Source organism: Cynocephalus volans, chromosome 6, assembly GCF_027409185.1.
Source record: "Cynocephalus volans isolate mCynVol1 chromosome 6, mCynVol1.pri, whole genome shotgun sequence".
Lineage (NCBI taxonomy): Eukaryota > Metazoa > Chordata > Mammalia > Dermoptera > Cynocephalidae > Cynocephalus > Cynocephalus volans.
In genome coordinates, this window is record NC_084465.1 from 154,513,198 (window position 1) to 154,528,923 (window position 15,726).

General features: G+C 35.6%; 1 protein-coding gene and 1 non-coding gene across 2 annotated transcripts in view; both read right to left on the reverse strand.

Moving 5' to 3' along the window:
- Window positions 1–14,707, reverse strand: part of LOC134381089 (ankyrin repeat domain-containing protein 26-like) — a 100,182-nt gene extending 85,475 nt beyond the window's left edge. The window contains 6 exon segments of the mRNA XM_063101152.1: window positions 2,827–2,897; window positions 5,068–5,205; window positions 6,553–6,659; window positions 10,892–11,065; window positions 11,226–11,340; window positions 14,475–14,707. Of these exon segments, the coding sequence (XP_062957222.1) occupies window positions 2,827–2,897; window positions 5,068–5,205; window positions 6,553–6,659; window positions 10,892–11,065; window positions 11,226–11,340; window positions 14,475–14,707 (838 nt within the window).
- LOC134381362 (U6 spliceosomal RNA) lies at window positions 3,703–3,814 on the reverse strand. Its single transcript, XR_010023960.1, has one exon. It is a non-coding gene; the product is annotated as a U6 spliceosomal RNA (small nuclear RNA).
- Window positions 14,708–15,726: the final 1,019 nt, after the last annotated feature.

Here is a 15,726-nt window from a genome sequence, read left to right on the forward strand (position 1 = left end):
ATATACAAGATCATGTCATCTGCACACAGGGGCAGTTTGACTTCATCCTTTCCAGTCTGGATGCCCTTTCTTTCTTTCTCTTGACTGACTGCTCTGGCTAGTACTTCCAATACTACATTAAATAGGAGTGGCGAGAGGGGGCATCCTTGTCTTGTTCCTGTTCTTAAGGGAAAAGCTAAAAGCTTTTTTTATTTATTTTTTCCATTCAGGATGATACTGGCATTGGGTTGGTGGTATATGGCTTTCATTATGTTGAGATACTTTTCTTCTATACCTAATTTGCTGATGGAATACTTCTCAGCCATAAAAAATAATTAAATTCTGCCACTTGTGGCAACATGCATGAGCTTAGAGAAAATTATGTTAAGCGAAATAGGCCAGACACAGAAAGAGAAATACCACATGTTCTCACTCAAAAGTGTGTGCTAGGGAGGGAGGGACAAAGGAGAAAGGAAGGGAAGGAGGGAGGGAGGGAGGGAAGGAAGGAAGTAGGGAAGGGAGGGAGGGAAGGAGGGAAGGAGGGACAGAGGGAGGGAGGAAAGGAGGGAAGGAGGGAGGGACGGAGGGAGGGAGGGAGGGAGGGAGGGAGGGAGGGAGGGAGGGAGGAAGGGAGGGAGGGAGGGAAGGAGGGAAGGGAGGAAAAAAAGAGACCACAATAATACGTTAATCTCAGAAGGAGAGAACAAATCTATGGTTATTAAAGGTGAGAGAGGGATGAGGAGAGACTTGGTAAGGGTCATAAAGAATAATTATGATTTGTAATAACAAATATGATATTAATATTGTTTTGATCAACATGTTGTACACCAGTGATGGTAGTCAATGTTGTACCCCCAAAACATGTATAATCAATTATGCTTTAATAAAAAACAAGCAAGCAAACAAACGAAACCTCTTAAAAGCCATTAATAATAATAAAAATATCTTGGCAGATCATCATCAGTAATACCGTGGTACAGACAGAAAGAAGTCTATCATGAGAAACTAATGGAATACCAGATAAACTTCAGAATAGGGAGCCATACAGCTTCAAAGGAAATATATACATTTACCAAACATGTATACACTAAAAATGTATTCTAATAGCAGTAGATTCAAAGATAATTTTCCTCAGGGATAAAATTCAAAAGTCCACTGCAACCTTCTGAGTTTTCTCCCTGTTTAAAAGAAACCTGTCAAGAAAAGCAGCCTTTCCAGCCTTTGAATATTATTCTATGAGAACATGACGTTTGGAGTTGTAGCTAATTAACTAACAGTGAAGCTGGTGTAAGAAAACACTGCCAATAACAGCTGAAAGTGGGGTCCTGATGATATCACTGAACCACCAACACAACTCTGGTTCTTATTGTTTCAGCCACTGTTAGTTGGGTTATCCAGCATTTGCAGTGAAAAGCATTCTGAAGTGATAAATTTCCCATGGCCTGCAGAATAAGATCTACTCATTTCTGTAGTATTACAAAGTTTTTCATAAGCTTGCTTTAGCGAGGTATTCACCTCATTCCCAACCACTCCCATAGTCCTACTTTTTGCACCAGCAAAACTGAACTGCTCATAAACCCTGCATAATACACTCATGTGTCTTAGCTTCTGTACTTGCTGGTCCTTCTGCCAAACAGGCAATCTCATTACATGTTCCTTCTTGCAAAAATCATCCTTCTGCTCCTATACCTGGCAAACTCCTACTCACTCTGCATGCTGACCTTAAATCCTCCCATTTGTTAAGTGGACAAGTAAATAAAATGTTTTCTTTGAAAATTCTGTTGAAGAAACACAGAAACAAAATAGGGACAACTCTATATTCAATTTTAAGTACCTTAAACATCTAATTTATGTCTATTCCACCTCGTGCAACTTGCAAAACCTAACATACAGAAGTTCTTTGATAAATGTCCACTCAGTTAAAGGAGTCTTCGTACACTTCACATTGTACAATGCAGAGATGTCCAATCTGGGGACCACAGGAGCACTTTTGTTACTGCCAAACATTATAGTATTTTTATTATAACTTGTTGAGTATGCAGCTGCGCTATTTGAATACTTGTTTTGATAATGTTTCCGCTAATGGGAACAGGGTATCTTGTTCTAATAAAATTACTGTTATTATGAGAATTATCCCACAGACAGAAGAAAATACCTTCTTTTAACAAAGTCAATACATCTCATGTGGTTTCAACCTATGAAGAATGAACTTGATAATAGCAAGACCTTGTTGATATAAGAATATGTAACATGACCTATGCTTGTCAAGGAGGAATTGCTTTTCTGGCTTCTCTACTAAGGAGCTATCTTTAAAAAACAGTCTCCTATTGCTATCAGTGCACACTGGCTGAGTTTTGTAGTTCTTATTGCCATTTGTTTATGGCACCAGAAAGGTATTGTTTAATTCCCAGTTTTAAAGATAGTTACTTTTTTGGTGACACAAATCACCATGTATTGATTAATATTCCTTTACAACACGTAATCCATTTACTGTAAAAATTAAATAGAAGATCCATTTTTATAACAATTAGTTTGTTATAATGATACATACAACTTACTAACTTAAAAATATTTTTTCTTATTTATACAATATCATAGATTTTAGGAGCCATAATTAAATAAATAAGTTTTTTCAAACAATACAGTTTCAGGTTGTAAATTACCTGTAATTAACTTCTTAAATTATTCTAAACACTAGATTGAGAAAACATTTAAGAAAAAATATACATGCAATTTACACATTTCATTTTTTTAACTGCTCTTTTGTGATCAGTACTACCCACTTCATACTTCTTTTTTAAATCTATGGCACAACCACTAAGAGTAATTCACTATCAGAAATCTTACCTGGATTGTAAGTTAGAGAAGAATCTGTAGGTGTCTTTGGCTCTGTATATTTGAACAATAGCTGGAGATTGCTATGTATGAGAAGACGTGATAAATAAAATTACTAATTTAATATTGATAGAAAAAAACACTTACAAAATATACTTGGAGAGTATTTCAGACAATATAAGAGCTAATATCAGACCTTCAATTATGCCATACACTTCAAATTTGTAAGCTCTACAAACTTTTAATTAAGCTTGTAATTAAAGAACAGTAAAGCGGGAACACTCATGAATTAAGGGCAGTCTAGCTCAGTAAATTAAATAGAGCTAGCTTGGCATAATGGAAAGTACCCTGAACTCAGAAGTCGTCCTAGCTCTGTAACCAACAGAAATTTGTTCTTGGACAAGTCCCTACCCTTATACTCAAAGCTTCTTCTAAAAAATAAAAATTTTACTACCTTATTTCACTTGGTAGTTATAAACATTTAATGATATAATATTTTTAAAAACCTCAGAGAAACAGTGAAGCAATGAAATGATTTGTTCTTAAACTTTATTGCTGAAACTATTTTGGAATCCCCAATAAAACTCAATGTGTGTGTTTTTGTAGGTTCTAATATCCAAATGTTGTTGTTTTTGGAAAATGTCAGTAAGTCCTAATTGGGGGTATTAGCTGTTCTCTACTTTGTGGCTTATAATTTGGGGCATCTCAGCTATTTTATAATTTGTAATTAAATTTATTGATAAATATATTGTCTCATTTAATTTGATAACGTAATTGTCCCTGATCGGTGAGCCAATCAATGTTGGATGTCACTCATTTTCTTTGACTCATACACTGTTTCCTTGGAGCTAGTCAGAAAACAGTCAAATAACCTTCCAGGGACTGCACAAAAATATGGAATGATTCATCAACTTGCGTGTCATCCTTGCAAAGGGACCAGGATAATCTTCTCCGTATGGTTCCAACGTTAGTATATGTGCTGCTGACATGACCCAAGCACAAAACCCTACTTTCACGCATGGATACTGAAGAGACATGAATGGGGCCTTGCTCACTCAAATCCAACTAACCTACTTTAAATTCAGAGAAGTCTCTTGAATGCCTTCCTTGTGAGGCAGAATTTGAAAATATTTTGAAAACTGAAGGTAGAGATGCAAGTAGCTTGACAGGTTTTCATTATTATTGAAATCAGATCACTTGAGGAACCAACAGTAAGCTGACACCCACTACTCCATAGAAGCACAATATGGGACCATCTACACCCTAGGAAAATGTACTACACAGGATACAAAGGGTCTTTGGGGTACATATTTGGTAGCAAATAAGAAAAGAAACTCTGTTCTCTTCCTGCAATATTATTTCAACTTCTCTGACACTTTAGAACAACCCCAACTAAATATCTGCTAGGAGAAAAGACAAACAAGGGCCTCAAAGGATAACCCACTGAGAAGATCTAGGCTAAGACATGGGCTCCAAATAAGGCTTGGAGTGTGGGGGGAAGGGTCCCTCTACTTAGTATGCATGTGGCTAAAGCTAGGAATCCCAACTGCCAAAATAGACAGCTGGTGCTTTGGGAACAATGGCTGAGAACTCGAGCATATATATGGTAACTTAAAAAAAGTGTAACTCTGAAGTCTACGTATGGGTCACCATGAAGAGTGAGGGATCTGCATAAGTTAGGGTATCCTGGTGGCAGAGGGCAATCATTACGGAACTACAGGACTAGTTTCAACAGTAACACTGAAGCAACAGAATCAACAGGAGGAAGAGAATGATCAGAATACGTCCCTTTTTCCCTCTTTGTCTGACTTGTGAAAGTGGACTGTTTTCCTTGGACTTAGAGGACCACTTAGGTTCTTGGAAAATTCAAGGAGGTGAGAATAGGAGATAGCTCCCAGTGAAAAGTACAAGATTCTCTGCTAAATTGTACATTTCAAGACCCAAATAACTAATTAGAAAAATCAAAGATGTGACAAATTTTACCACATGCACAAAAGTTATACTTGGAATGAAATGCATAATCTTGGAATCCCTAAAGATAAATGTCTTTAAAATCCTGAGAAAAAGAATCCTGTACCCATTGCTACTTCTAACTAGTCTAGCCTTTTGCTTGGCTTCTGGCTGGTGAAATAGACTAATTCATTACTTTTCCCAAACTAGCTGAACCAAATTATGAAATCTCACCAGATGCATAAGATGTAATAGTTATAATTACTTTAAACTTCAATTTAGCATTTTAATGCAAACACTTACCCATAACAACCACTAGCAAGAGCATATTCTTCTGCCGTCCTTCCGAAGATATCTTCAGAAAGGGCATCAATACCTCGCTCAAGAAGCAGCTTGACGGTATTTGTTGATCTGTAGTTTACAGCAAACATGAGGGCTGTTCTAAAAGGGCAGAGAGAGAACTTCACCCATAGAAACTTTAATACATTTACATTTATTTAAACAGCTCATTTGACATACTTTACCAATTGAATGACATGCTGGTCTGTGTAGACTTGACCACTTACAGGTACTAACAGACACAAGCATGTTGGATACTAATCTTTGTAAATCACCTCCAAGGATGAACAGAAGGGACAAAAAGTAAGTCTTTTACTCCCAGTGGGGTATTACACAGTAGAAGGTGCTAATTTAAGTCCTTTGGTGGACAACAATTTATACCGAGGTCACTTATCTGAACTAAGTAATGAATTCTCCATTTCCTCCCTAGTCTGATATAATATATTGTAACCCAAAGTCATCTAGGGGTCAGATAACTAAGAGCTATTTAAAGGCTTAACAAAAATAATATCAATAATAATGATAATAATAATACTCATAATAGTTTCACTTAATGATACTAATAAGCATTGCTAGGCACTGAATTATATGCTATATATACAATTTTACTGACACATAACCAATCCTGAAGGATATGTTATTCTCTTTTTCATATCAGGGAACATACTTGGTGATAAGTACTGTTCCCGAGGTCACACCCTAGCAAGTGGAAAAGCTAGGAATTAAATTCAGTCTTATGTGACTCAATAAGCCTATCTCTTTCCTCTTTATCACCTACATATGACTTGTTTCCAATAAAGAAAAAATTTATCCAATTAAAGCTATCTTTCTTCCCTCTGCCATACTAATTAAAAATAAAAACTTCAAAATACACTAGAAATGAAAAAAAAACCAAACCTGATGAACCCACAATATCTGGTAACAGCAATTAATAGTGGCTTAAGGATAATCTAACATCAATATTCTTCAAGGAAAGCAATTTAAGAGTCATGCAAAAGGGCAAATTATTTTCAACTCTTACTTATGTTTAATCACCATTTTAAAGGGAAAGAGTATAAGGATCAGTCTTCAGAAAATACTATAAAATGGTTAAGTAGTTCAATAGTGAGTCAGGTTAATTGAAAAGTTAAAGTCCAAACTTTATGAAGATAATAAAACTAATATGAAACCCTTTAGCTAATATAAGATCATAAGACCACAAAATCATGTTACAATAACAAACATCAGTCAATATTACAAGGGAATATGAATCCCACTATATAGTATTCTTCATGCTGCCCAGTCCAAATAGTTGATTTTCTACCTAACTGATGACTTGTGTTTATATTTTTCACTCTATCCCAGTAATTATATGGTGACCTTCTTCTTAATTTAATATATCTGGCTTTAGGGACTACTACCATTCTAGAACAACATTAAAGTTTAAAAGAAAAAAATGTACTACTGTACCTTTTCATCTTATCAGACACATGTATGTTTGCTCCTTTCTGTACTAAAAATTCTACCATCGGCTGATTGTTTGTTTTTACTGCAAGTAAAAGTGGTGTTAGCCTTTCCTGTAAAACAGCAAAAACAATTTACAATTTACAAAATTACATATGTCTAAACTAAATTGAAAACCTCATAAAAGGTCCTATAAACTTAAATATGTAATACACAAAGTAAATAACAGGTTGTCCTTCCTTCTCACCCCTCTGTGCTTTCACATGTTCCACTCTTCACCTTTGAAATGCCCCTCCTCTGCCTGACCACAGTAACCCCGGTCACCTCCAACACTCACATCAAACATTTACGCGGTCCAAGAATCTTTCCTTCTACCACAGCTTTCACCATGGTATGTTGTAGTTACATTACTGTTTCCTATCTAGACCAAGAGCTTCTTGAGGGCAGGTGCTGTATCTTTTATCTCTATGGCCCAAACCATAACACACAGAAGTAAATGTTTAAAGCATTTCTTAATCAATGACCTAAATTATCATCTCTAGAGCCGTGTTTCTTAAACTATATACCAACAAGTATTTACTTTACCATAAGTACTATGCCCCAACAGAAAGATCCCATGTTCATCTACATTTCAGAAGTATTACAAATATGTGCATTACATGTCCAGTATTAAAGAAATCTCTTTCATTGGCTTAACCACTAGTTGACAATATTTCTTTTGTGGCAAACGTTAACATTTGAGGAATTAAGAGTTTCAGGGATATAGTTTTGAGAGCTTTCTAATAAAGGTGGAGGTTCCTTCCAGGTTATACAAACTTGCTTGATTCTCTACTCAGTGTTGTCAGGATCCCAAATTCTAATGTCAAGCACTCCTGCTCCAAATGAGTCACTAAGGAAATCATCGCTATATTTTAAAATATAGGCTTCGAATGAACTTTGATTGTTTATTGTTAAGCGGTCCATGGGTCTTCTCATAACACAAGATGATAGATTTTTATCTTAGTTGTTAGAAAGATAAGTACATAACTTTATTTTCAATTATAATCATAATCCTGGGTCCTAATGCATATTTACTTTTTAAGTCCATTTTTATTCAGGTTTCCATTTTAATTGCTCTTTAAAATTATTTATCTTAGGCAAGATATAAATCAGAAATAAAAATACAACAATTATCAATAAAAAAATTCTAATACTTATACATATGTATTATTTTAGCATAATGACAACCACTAAATCTCTTGTGTTTTTAAGGGACAATGGTGAAGAGAATGATACAAAATTGTCTACGATGTGCATAATCTATCCCACTACAACCAGGATGAGATGGGTTGAATGTGTCTGTGAAATTTTCATGGATTAGAAACTTAATCCCCATATGACAGTGCTAAAAAGGTGAGAAACTTTATTATGATGATGGAAAGATGGGACACCTTTAAGAGGTGATTAGACTGTGAGGACTGTAACCTTGTGAATGGACTCGATCTGTTCATGGAGTAATGGGAGTGGTTCAATGGCTTCACAAGGAGAGCGAGTGAGCAGCTCAGCTCTCTCTTGCTCAGCCATCTGCCAGGTGATACCCTGCATCTCTATAGAGCCACCACCTCCAAGGCTCTCACCAGATATGCTCCCTCGACAGTAAACTTGCCAGCCTATGAAACTGTAAGCAATAAATTCTATTTCTTTATAAATTACTCAGTTTCAGTATTCTATTATAAGCAACAGAAATGAACTAATACACAGGATTAATCTAAAAAGGCTAACAGATGTTCTAATGAAATATGATTATTTATAGCATATTAAGGAAAAAGTTGTTAAAACACTAACTTCTACACTATAAAATTCAATCCCATTTTTAAGAGACTAATATAAAATATAGACTATATCATTATACATTAATAAAATGTCTTGGAAACCTTGAAATCTTAATTAAAATATGCTGTGAAACAGGGATTGTAAACTCAAATAGTTACAGAGGCAAAGTAGGTGACCTGAGTAAGTGAAGTAGCTAGGTAGGGACAGTAGCAAACGGGAGAACATATGCCTCGTGTACAGGGGGCAGCCTCTGTACAGAACACCAAACAGTAATATGGGCTCTATAAGCCAGATTTGATTCTTTAAGAGAAGGTTGAAATCCAGATTTCTGCATGAGCCTCCTAAATTTTAAATGTTGACTCAATTTATAGAGGCAAACTAAACATATCTATGGGCTCATTTATTCTACAGCCCTTGTGTTTTTGTATTTGCTCTGAGTGTTTCTGAATGGTCGCATATAAAGAAAATATTTGTACGTAAAAATCTTTAATTTCTTTCATATCATGCTTTACCAAAAGATCAGGCCTTAATATATAGTAACAATTGCTATTAAGTAACATACCCACTTCAGGAATATTTCCAACACTTATAAATTTACATTCTATTTCTTTTAATTCCCCGAGATTATTAATCCAATGGGTATTTAGTTCATAAAATTGCTGAAACTAAATTATTAAAAGAATTCCCATCTGTATTCTTACTAACTTCATGGTTTTCAGTGTATAAAAGTGACATTCTGATTATGCCAGGGCTCTGCAAACCTAACAGATATACTGAGATACTCTACAATACAGTTTCAAATAAAAAAAAATTCATGTTTTTAAGAGAAGAGAATGGAACTGAAGTTGCTGGGGGTAAGAAAGGGAGAGAGGGAGGGGGAAAGGGAGGAATTGGTAAAGGGCCGCAAAAATGGATTACATTATAAAATGGTAAAGATACTAATGATCCTGATTTAAGCATCAATAAAGTTCATGATTTCCTACTATACTAATTGAGAAAACCCTGCTCTTAATAAACATTTGTTCACCTGATGACCTGAATGATAAAAAAGAGACATGAAATCCTTAAACGGTCTGCCTCTACTTACTAAGAGTACTCATAAGCAATTTCCTAAAGACCTCGTGAATGGCAGTGAATGATTTGTAGCTGAAAGGAAAAAGGTGGTAGTCTGTAAGCCAATGGATACTGCCAATAACATTCCTTTTAACTTCCTAACCACAGAAGTTGAAAAAGACAGAAAAAAGTTAGGTGAATATTGTTGGAAAGGACAGAGCTGAAGGAAGTATCACATATGAAACTCCAATTCTTGTATAGATTTCTTACATTTTTGAAACCTGGGAATTTATATATTACACTTACTTATTCAGTAGTTCTTAACCAAGAGCTGTACCAGAATTTGGAGAAAATGTTTTTAAATATACATATCCTGGCCTTATTTAATTTACTGGATCAAAATCTACAGGGAAGGGCCTAGACTGGTAAATTATTTTAAATTTCTCTACATCACTGGGGCACACAATTTTAGCTGAGAACCAGTGCAGTAGACAATCACTTCACTCTCGCCTCTCATCCACATGGCCAATTCCACTTATTATCTGGGGATCTGGCCAAAAAGAGGACAGAGTGAGACACAGAATCACTTACTGGAAACTCCACTACATTTTCCTGGGTAGGGGGCACAACAGGGACTAGTAAACTCAAGATACAAGTTGATTTTGTTATTTTTATTTTTAAGCTCCCTCTCTTCCACCTTCCCGTCAAGACATTCTAGATTTAAGGGCAGAGTTTAGACTCTTATTTTAGCAACTGTTTCTGCCAGAGTAGGATTATCTGTCACTTAATTCCTTGTTCTTCCCTTCTTTCTCACTTAATCACCACCTATTCACTGCCAGTCTGGTTTCCTCAGAGTCCTATTAAGATTGATCTCTAAGAAAGTTCACAACTCACTAACTCTCTTTCCCAAACTGAGAATTATTATCCTCAAAACTGAAGAACACCAAAACCCAAAAATACGAAAACAAGGAAAACTTCTTGGGATTTTCCTTCAACTACCTAATTTAAAATTGGCCTGCATATTTCTGATTGCTCTCTTCTTTTTCCTTTCCATTTTTCCCCTTAAGATGTGTCACTGAGAGATAAATCACTTTTTTTACAAATAAGTACATGTCAACACCAACAAGATTTCTATTTATTGTAAAATGCTTTTGTTTCGCTTGAATGTTAGGATAAAGCCGATTTCCAAGGATAACTTTGCTTTCCTGTGGTTGTTTTATACTAATTAGAAAAACAACTTGAGTGGGAAAAACTATTCGGGAAAAAATGTGTCTTTAATAAATTCAGTGTTTTCATAAATATGTTCCATAAGTGAATAAAAGAAAGCTGTACCCTTTCGTGCTTCATTAAAAGTATCAACATTTAAAGTGAAATCCTAGACAATTGCTTGAGCTTCCGAAGATAGAAAATTGACCCCACGTGTCAATGTGAAAACTAATGAATTTCAAATATTTTGAAAATAAAGTTGGTTCATCTGTACCCCATTTATTGCTTCAATATCTGCATGATGTAAAAGCAGTTCTGCTGCAATCGATATTTTCTGACCGCAGACAGCATGGTGGAGAGCAGTGTTGCCGAGGGAGTCCATAAGGTCTGGACAGGCACCATTTTTCAGCAGAATAGCTGCACACTCCTCTCTCTGGCACTGTACAGCCTGTCAGTGTTACACAAAGAAACAGACTGTAAACTCCAGGAATTTGAAATAAACATCTCGCAGGTTTTACCAATTAATTATACTTAAATGAGATAAACTGCTTAATTCTATGTACTTAAATCAAATCCATCTCATGTTAAAATACTTGGCTACTATGTACCTTCATCAGAGCTGTCTTCCCTTTTCTGTCATAGAGGTCAAGATGGCAATTTTTCTCCACTAGGAGAGTTACCACTTCATGATGACCATTGGCACAGGCCAAGTGTAGCGAGGTCCTATGAAAATGAGAGGACATTTTAGAAAATTATCTTGCACTCTCTCAAAATATACAATTATTCATGTAGTTGTAAACACTAAATAGTATGTTATTCCTTTGCCTTCAAAGCAAATATTTAATTTCCTTCTAAAGAAAGCACAGTATTTATTAGCACTTATTACTCACCATGTTAGTGCAAGGGCAGCCGGAATAGGAAGATCATGGCTTTTGCATTCAGTTCAACCTGGGTTTGAATCCTACATTAAACTCTGTCACTTACTAGCTATCGCTTAGCTTTTCTGCACCTCAATTTCCTCATCAAGAAAATGGAGATAAAAATAGTGGTAACTCACAGGACACCACTTTGGTGTTTCAATGAGAATCTAGGCAAAGTATTTAGAACAGTTCCTGGCACAAATAACAGCTCAGTGACTGTTAGATGTCATAATTATTACTGTAAGTATTAATATAAAGACAACATTTTAATGAAGTAAAATGATAGTAACAACTACTTTTGCAGATATGTCTTAAGGATTACAGATAGAACTGAATTTCAATAATTCTAAGATGCTTACTTTCTCACACTTTAACATCTCTGACATTGGATGGCCACTTATAATTCATGACGTATTAGAACTACAATTGGCAGCATGTAAAAAATCTCTATTAACACACAAAAAAATGGGGCATCACGCAATCCTTGGAGAATCTTTACACTAAGTGAAATATGGTATATACAACAGGTCTATGGCAGTTCTAATAACATAGCTGGTGTTTAAATAAATTTTAGTTCTTAAAGGTACTATGCGGAAAGTGAGCTGAAACAAAAACAAAAAAAATTTTAAAACAAGGTAATTCTTACTTTGATTTTCATGAAGTTTTAAGCCAAAGGAAATTCAAGATTCAAATGAATAGGTATAGCTCATCTTATTCAATATTTAGATTTATAGAATGTATGCAAATCAGATTTTTCCAATGATTAATATTAGCATTTAAAACTGGTATAAGTTTTCAAAAGGGCAGTTAAAGATTATCTTTTATAATTTCCTACCTTCACAATTGCTTCTATTTGAAAGGAGGGAAGAAAATCTTCCATCAACATTAAGTCTAATACTTCCATTTTAAACCTCTCAACTTGCTCAGACTGACAGGTAAACATGAAGTTTTTAAGGATACAAGGGTTCTGAGAGATCGTAGAATATGTCTGCTACATAATAGATATTCAAGTTCGATGAATAAATAAATAGGTTGAAAGAAAGGATAAATACAGTTGGGGACTTCAATATTTTTAAAGAAAACTTTTATAAACTAAAGAAATACTTTTGCAACAGTAATAATTATTTATATTAGCTTTTATTTTCATAAAAATACAACTAAAATAAAATGATTAACTTATACTTTTCTGTCTAAAATGTGTATATGATAAAAATATATATATACATAACAAAATGTGTACATAATAAAATCTACACACACAGATCATAGGATTCCCTTTACTTCTGATTTGGCTAAAAATTGGCTGAACATACTAATCCACAGGAAAAAAAACAATGAAAAGTGAGAAGTTATTTTGATCTGTGCAGAATTCACATTCCTACTCTCCCCAAGGAATATTTCATTAATGGTTTTTCACTAGAACTTTTATACATGTTCATTGTAGAAATCAGATATGAACAAGGAAAAGAAAATTTCACTTATAATACAAATGTCCAGAAATAACTGGGCATTAATAATTTTAGCTCTTTTGTATATATTTTTAGCTAATGTAACACCATAATCTCTTTGTGTGTATGTATAATCAAACTTTTTTTCTTGCTTAATATACCAAAGTACATCTTCACCTGTCTACATACAGCTATATCTATGTCATCTCCAGTGGTCGCATAGTATCCCATCTCATGTATGCACTGCAATTTTTTTATAAAACCCATCATACGGGTTCTCCTTAATACACATTGCTATTTTAAGCAGTGCTGAGAAAAGCAAATCATGTGCATCTCTAATTATTTCCTGAAGATATTTACTATAATGGAATTGATGGCTAAAGGGCATAAATTTTTGTGTGTGTGTGTCTTTTTCGTGAGGGCACTCAGCCAGTGAGTGCACCGGCCAATCCTATACAGGATCCGAACCCGCGGTGGGAGCGTTGCTGCGCTCCCAGCGCTGCACTCTCCCGAGTGTGCCACGGGCTCGGCCCATGGGCATAAATATTTTTTAAATGTAGTACTTACCACCAAATTGCCTACTGAAAAACTCATAAGCAACTTAAACTTTAAGCAACAGCATCAGTACCACTGCTCTTCATCCTCAAAAACCTTGCGGATGGAAAACAAGTTCTAAATTCTTACATATATCTGGGCATTTCTGGATTTTCAGTTCCATTCTATTCATTTATCTGTCTTTTCAGCTGTTAGTAAACTGTTAATTTGTGGAAACATAACACATTTTGATATCTAAGAGGGCAAGTCTTTGCTTACAACAACACAAAAATTTTCTTAATGTCATCACAACAGTAAAAGCATGTGTAACTCAAAAATTTTTAAATCTTGATACTTCTATTTGGCTTATGTAAAAATGATAAATTTAAAAAGAGCTAAATTAGTTTACCTATACAACAATATGGAACTATCTTCCCAGTTCAAAGTTTCCTTCTCAGATCCTTCAGTAAAGAGCATACGTATGTAGGTGTACACTGATTCAATATGCATATTGTAGTTTATTCAAACAATTTTTAGCCCAGAATTGATATATTATAGGAATTATTTTTCTCATGCACTTCCTTATAATGTACATAACATGGTTTTTTAAAACGTGCACATTATAAATAAGACATTGCATGTACTTAATTTTTAGTTAAATTACTTTACGATCATCAATAAAGTTCTCTATAAAGGGAATACTGAATGGATCAAAAACCATTTGAAGTCTTGTTTCTGTTTTGCTGTTCATAAAAGACAGTCTAGTCTGGGCACTTGACCCCTGAAAAGTTTCCACGTCCCAGGTGCTGAGGAGTGTATAGGAGGGAAGAAAGCCTGGCATCCTGGGTGACAGAAGAGCTCAGGCCCCAACGCACTGAGCCCAGGAAGGTGCAGCTTCTCCCACGTCTGCCCCGCTTGCTCCCCGCCCGGGTCCCAGGTTCCCAGTCCCTGTTACCTAAACATCTTGTCTCTATCATCCACGCCAACTCCCCCTTGCAAAAGGATCCGCCGTAGTTTTGCCACATCACCCCTGCTGGCAGCTTTATGGATCTTTCCGAGATGCCGGTCTTGGATGCAGTACCCAAGCGCCGACTTGACTTTGTCTTTGTCACCAGCGCCCGCGCTGTTCTGCCGACTGCTGGAGGAGCCCGGGGGGAACCAGCCCTTCTTGCTCCAAAAGCGAAACATTCTCTAAATGGTGGAGGATACCAGCTTCAGAGACACCTGGCCGCACCTCCACACCCGCCTCTGCTGCCAGATACTATACCACCAAGACAGGGAAGCCTTCCAGTCAGCCACAACAGCCCAACTAGAAGCAACCAGAAGGATCCCAGTTTTGACTGGTAACCAAGCAACGTCTAAACACAAGTGCGCATGCGCACCTCAGACGCAGGCGTTTATTGCGCACGTGCACAGAGACCTGGTGACCAAGAGTTCTAAATTCTCATAGGCAGGGCCCAGAGACCTCCAGGAGTTGGCGAGTGATGTCATTGGTCACTGACTAGATTTATAGCTGGTTCCGGTTGGTTCCTTGTTACCATGGCTACAGGTCAGGGCTTTCCTAAGTTTGAGGCAAGTTTAACCAGATGTTTTCTATTTAAAAGTCGCCATTCATGTTCAACTATGTTCAAAATGAAAAAATATTTTATATTCTAGAATTGCAGACTTCCTTTTTAAGTTTGGGTCAAGAAGTATTGTTTAATAATTGCATTCAGGAAGACCTACCTTTGTTTTTAGGTGCTTGGTCTTAATTAGAGGAGTTACATATATAAATTTGTTTTTGTCAATGATTGTTAGTTTTGTTTTTCTTATTGTTAACTTTAGGGGCTCATACTCAAATCCTAACCTGACAATCTCCATTCGGAAATTTCAGTCTATTTGTAAATTTCTGTAGGTATATGATAGGGATATTTTATGTATATGTTTACTCCATAAAAAATTACAATTTTCTACTGGTAAATATCGAGCTTTTTGTAGTAGCATTAGACACTAGGCTGAAAGTATATAAAAGTTACCGAATAATGTTATTTTCAAACCACATCACAGCTAATCAGAATAGTGCTATTTTTGAACTATATGTAGGAATAGAAGGATATTTTTAAAGTAAGGCGCCTCTGCCCTCAAGATACTTCCGATTTCTTCTTTCACGTGATATGTGCCTCATGCTATTTTAAAAACATCATTTAAACATTACATTTAAAAACAAA